The sequence below is a fragment of the Pygocentrus nattereri genome, chromosome 18 (genome assembly GCF_015220715.1).
Source record: "Pygocentrus nattereri isolate fPygNat1 chromosome 18, fPygNat1.pri, whole genome shotgun sequence".
Taxonomy (NCBI): Eukaryota; Metazoa; Chordata; class Actinopteri; order Characiformes; family Serrasalmidae; genus Pygocentrus; species Pygocentrus nattereri.
Window position 1 is genome coordinate 4851121 of NC_051228.1, and position 5340 is coordinate 4856460.

Here is a 5340-nt window from a genome sequence, read left to right on the forward strand (position 1 = left end):
TCTGTAATCCCTCTGTTCTCCCTAATAGATACGGCAGTTCTCTCCTCTTGTACAGTATATAGCAAATTATGAATTGAAAAACTTTACAACAAGACTATCCTTATAAATTGGTTATGAAAGGTTAAAAACTGTCATAAGGTGTTCTTATTACATATAAAAATAAAGGGCCTGTTGCTTGCCAGATAGTGACCCCACATTCATCATCATCATCATCATCATCACCGTTGACCGCTAGTCCAGATAGGGTCGCGATAGCAGTTGGGAGAGCAGAGAATCCCAGATGACCCTGTCCCACGCAACTTCCTCCAGCTCATTCCCGGGGAGCCCAAGCTGCTCATAAGCCACCTTGGAGCTATAATCCCTCCTGCGGGTCCTAGGACGACCCCAGGGTCTTGTCCTGGTAGGCCATGACTGGAACGCCCCCACCGGGAGGCGTCCAGGGGGCATCCGGATCAGATGCCCGAGCCACTTCAGCTGGCTCCTCTCAATGCGGAGGAGTAGCGGCTCTACTCGGAGCTCCTCCCGGATGACCGAGCACCTCAATCTATCGCATAGTGTGTAGCCCGCCACCCGACAAAGAAAGCTCATTTCCGCCGCTTGTATTCACGATCATATTCTTTCAGTCATTACCCACAGCTCATGACCATAGGTGAGGGTTGGGATGTAGATCGACTGGTACAAAGAGAGCTTCGCCTTTTGGCTCAACTCCCACTTCACCACTATAGTCCGGTACAGTGACCGCATTACTGCTTCCACCTGTCCCAGCCTGCAGCCGATCTCACAATCCCTCTTCCTGACCCCAAGATACTTAAACTCCTCCACCTGGGGCACGTCCTTTCCCCTTACCTGGAGTGGGCATGCCATCCTTTTCCGGGCCAAGACCATGTACTCAGACTTGGAGGTGGTGATCCGCATACCAACCGCTTCACACTCAGCTGCAAACTGCTCCATCGAAGTCTGAAGGCATCCATGTGATTCCGCCAAAACAACAACATCATCTGCAAATAGCAGAGACGCCACCCTCCGGTCTCCATACAAAATGCCCTCCTGACCCCGGCTGACACCCTGACTCTCTGTCCATGAACATCATGAACAAGAGTGGAGGACAAGGCACCACCCTGGCGGAGTCCAACGCTAACACTGAAAGAGTATGACTTAATGCCAAGTATACGGACATAGCTCTCTCTCCAGGAGTACAGAGATTGGATGGCCCGGAGTAGTAGCCCCAGCACCCCATACTCCCGGAGGACCTCCCACAAGATATCACAAGGAACACGGTCATAAGCCTTCTCCAAGTCCACAAAACACATGTAGACTGGGTTGGCAAACTCCCATGCCCCCTCAACAATCTGTGAGAGGGTGAAAAGCTGGTCCATTGTTCCATGGCCAGGACGGAATCCACATTGTTCCTCCTCAATTTGAGGTTCAACTATCGGTCGGAGTCTCCTTTCCAGCACCTTGGCATAGAATTTCCCAGGGAGGCTGAGCAGTGTGATAACCCGACAGTTGGCACACACCCTCCGGTCCCCCTTTTTAGAAATAGGGACTACCACCCCAGTCTGCCAGTCCAAGGGGACTGTTCCTGAGATCCATGCAATATTGCAGAGGCGTGTTAGCCACGACAGCACCACAATATCCAGAGCCTTAAGCATCTCTGGACGAATCTCATCCACCCCTGGTGCCTTGCCACTGAGGAGCTTACCAACTACCTCAGTGACCTCCACCAGGGAAATGGAACTTGACACCCCAGGAGCCTCTGGCCCTGATTCCCGTAAGGGAGGCACGTCTCCCGGATTAAGGAGTTCCTCAAAGTGCTCCTTCCACTGACCGGCAATATCCTCATTTGAAGTCAGAGTTTCTCCACCCTTGCGGAATACAGCTTGGGCGCAGCCTATGTGAGAACTCACATAAAACTGTATCCAGCAAGCAAGAAGAACAAAAATGAGAATTCCCAATGTTTTCACAGCTTTGGTTTCAGAAGAACTTGACGGTTTGACTCCATGTTTCTTTGAGACACCATTTATCACAGCTGTAACACCTGAAGCTCCTTATTGGTGAACAACCAGTGTTGGTGCTTTTTTCAATTCTCCTTTCTTAATCTCTTATGAGTCATGTCATGTGTTTGCTTAAACAGGGAATCGTGTGACCTGTCTGAGATGCTTCATTATCTCTCAAATTCACGGCAGCTCCAACTATTATTTTCACCTCTGCATTAACCACTCTGTTCTGTGGTCCTAAAGCATGGAAGGCCTTAAACCTACAGTGTTTGCTCAAGGTGCTAATGCCTCTGGTGACCTGATCTTCAAACACATATGGAAGTAAAACAAACCTTTATCTCCAAAGTAGCCTGGGAGTGGCTTGGGATCCCCCAGAATGAGCTGTAGGATGTTGGACAGGGTCATCTGGGATATTTCTTCTTAGCCGACTATTACCACAGCCCTATCTGGATTAAGGGGGTTTTCTTAAATAATGATGATAAATTGTCCACTCTGTTCTGTGGTCCTGAATCATGGAAGGCCCCGAGCCAACAGTGTTTGATCAAGGTGCTGATCCCTGACCTCAAAATACATATGTGAAACAAACATTTATTTGAAATGAATCATTTTTACTCTTTCGTCTGTAAGTAAGGTTTACAACGCTTTAGTGCAATTTAGGAGTATGAGCTGTGCATATTTTAATAGAGTGATTAAAATTAGTGTCAGGGCCACACAAAATAAAGTTGTACATACATATCTGAGACCAGATCATATTCTGTTCCAGGTTCTTACATGTATGACTTGGTTGAAATTACAGTTCAATTTCCCTGCTGTCGTGCAGTATATTATAGATTATTAGTAATAATAACTAGAAAACTGTCCTTATAAATCAATTAAGAATGGTTAAAAATTCTTCATGAATAGTTATTAACCCCTTAACAAGCCATGGGCCTATACCCTAACCCTATAACATAAAGAATTGCTCTATTATTTTTAAGGAGTTACTGAATAATAAGCCTTTGGACAAAATAAACCTGGATTGTTAAGGGGTTAATAAGGTCATCAACACATTAAAAAACATTACTAAAATGTTAGTACATATAAAAAAGAGGCTGTTGCTTACCAAATAGTGACCCCACATTTATGACTACTGTTAAACCTCAGATCATGTGGGTTACTCACTTTATGTTCAGCATTCAACCTTTACAATTTTCATTTAAATCAGAAAGAACAGGTCACAGTGGCTCTTGTTATTTATGAGTTCTAACATGAAGAAACTTTTGTTTAACTATTTTAAACCATTCATAAAGCCTTTATAATATTGTGTAGGGGTACACTGGAAATGAAGTGAGCTGTGTAGTAGTGCTGTTTTTTTCAGCTGAAGTTAAAAATGTTCTGGATACAAATTAAACCTTGAAGACGATGATTCAAATATTCTACCGGTTAAAATACACTTAGCTGATTCTCTGAACCATGAATAGAAGATAGCATATATTAGTGGATTCACAGAGGAGTTAAGGGACAGTAGCCATCCAAACACAGTCCACACCATAGACGAAGACGTGACACTTTCAACTGACAGAGAACATATATATAATGGTATCCAGCAAGCAAGATAAACAAAAATGATGATTCCTAATGTTTTCGCTGCTTTGGTTTCAGAAGAATTTTTCACAGCTCTAACAGCTCTAGCTTGACGTCTGGCCACATTAAAAATTACTGAATACAAGACAAGTATAACAGAGCAAGGGGCTAGAAAACAAATAACCAGGTCAATAATCACCCAGGAATATTTGACGAATAAGACACACTCCCCATAACATTCACTGGATATCTGAGATAGAAGAAGGTGATCATTAGTGTACAAAAAGATAATGACATAAAATGAACAGAAAGACCAGCCAATAATGATGAACACAGACATTTTACAAACTGTGACTCTCATAGAGTACAGCAGAGGGTCACTGACAGCAATGTACCGGTCAACTGCAATGAAAACCAGGCTACAGAGAGATGCTGAGATGGACAGATTATAAATTATTGGAGAAACAGAGCATGCGATTTTTCCAAGATACCAACAGGAGTCAATGAGCTCCATTATTTTTACAGGCATAACAAACAGCCCCACGAGAAGATCCGCCACAGCCAGAGAGAGGATGAGCAGGTTGGTGGGGATGTGGAGCTGCTTGAAGTGAGAGATGGAGATGATCACCAGCAGGTTCAGAAACACAGTGAACACAGAAACACATGAGAGAACAATAACGAGAAATATATAAGCAGGACCTGTTCGGACCTCCTTTCTGCAAGATGAGTTGACACCAGGAAAGCAGTACTGGATGGACATGTTAATCTGATCCTCAGTGATCATCTGGCCCAGATGATTTTACCACATGTATTGATATATTTGCCCTCTTGAAATTCTTTTTTATAGCTAAGTATGATCCCTCCCACTGACATATGATTAGTTAATTCGTCCCCATCACTCAAGTAGCATTTTGCAGCATTACTTTCCCTTTAATTATGATAATAATGAAGCGTGAAGTTTTTGCACATATTCGTTGTCCAGCAGTGATCTGTTCTTTAGGAGCCATCATTACAGAAGGTCATAACAAATCAACTTCATATTTGTGTCAAGGGAACAGCGGCCATATTACAGACAATTCTTCAGTCTGAGATCTGCTTTGTTGTTATGGCACCTTCAGTTAAGCATGAAGTTAGGACAGAAGCTATTACAGGACAACAGCTCTTAAGTCTATAATTTTATCTGATTTCCAGATAAGGAAATGGCACTATAGAAACATCCTAAGTTGCCAAAATAATCTAAATATTTTCTTAAGTTTAAGACTAAGTCCAGAGTGTCTTTAGTTCTGTTTTAATCATCTGTTTCTATTGTTTCATGCAGTGATACGCAGAATAATAGTAATATCAGATAAAACATCACAGCGACAGTAGATAATAATGAGGAGGCCGAGCTGAACACGCGTCTGTTTATTAGGAGGAATAACGTTAGCGTGCTCAGCTAAAGAGTTTGGGAAATTAAATAGTAAGGATGGAGCGGCGACGCTCTGATAAACAGCAAAAAGCTTTGCCGCAATGTTCTTCACTCAGTTTATCGCGCTTTAGTTTTGTTGACCTTTTTTTCCCTCAGTAACAGTAGCTAACAGTAGCTGTCTGGCTAAGTAACCTGATTACGTTCAGACCTTTAACCTGTGCACGGATCGTCAGTTGCTAGGCAACATACATGATAGTTGCCTGTCGACTTCTTTCAAGTAAGTTAAGATTTCCTCACTTGAGATCAGAGAAGATGCTGTAAGATTAAGATAAGATTTGCCTCTGAGATACGAATTTGTGAAAAATCTTATCT

General features: G+C 43.0%; 1 protein-coding gene across 1 annotated transcript; it reads right to left on the reverse strand.

Moving 5' to 3' along the window:
• Window positions 1-3360: 3360 nt before the first annotated feature.
• Window positions 3361-4344, reverse strand: LOC108433230 (trace amine-associated receptor 13c-like). Its single transcript, XM_017707670.1, has one exon. It carries the CDS (start codon window positions 4342-4344, stop codon window positions 3361-3363), a length of 984 nt encoding a protein of 327 aa, XP_017563159.1.
• Between the last annotated feature and the right edge of the window lie 996 nt (window positions 4345-5340).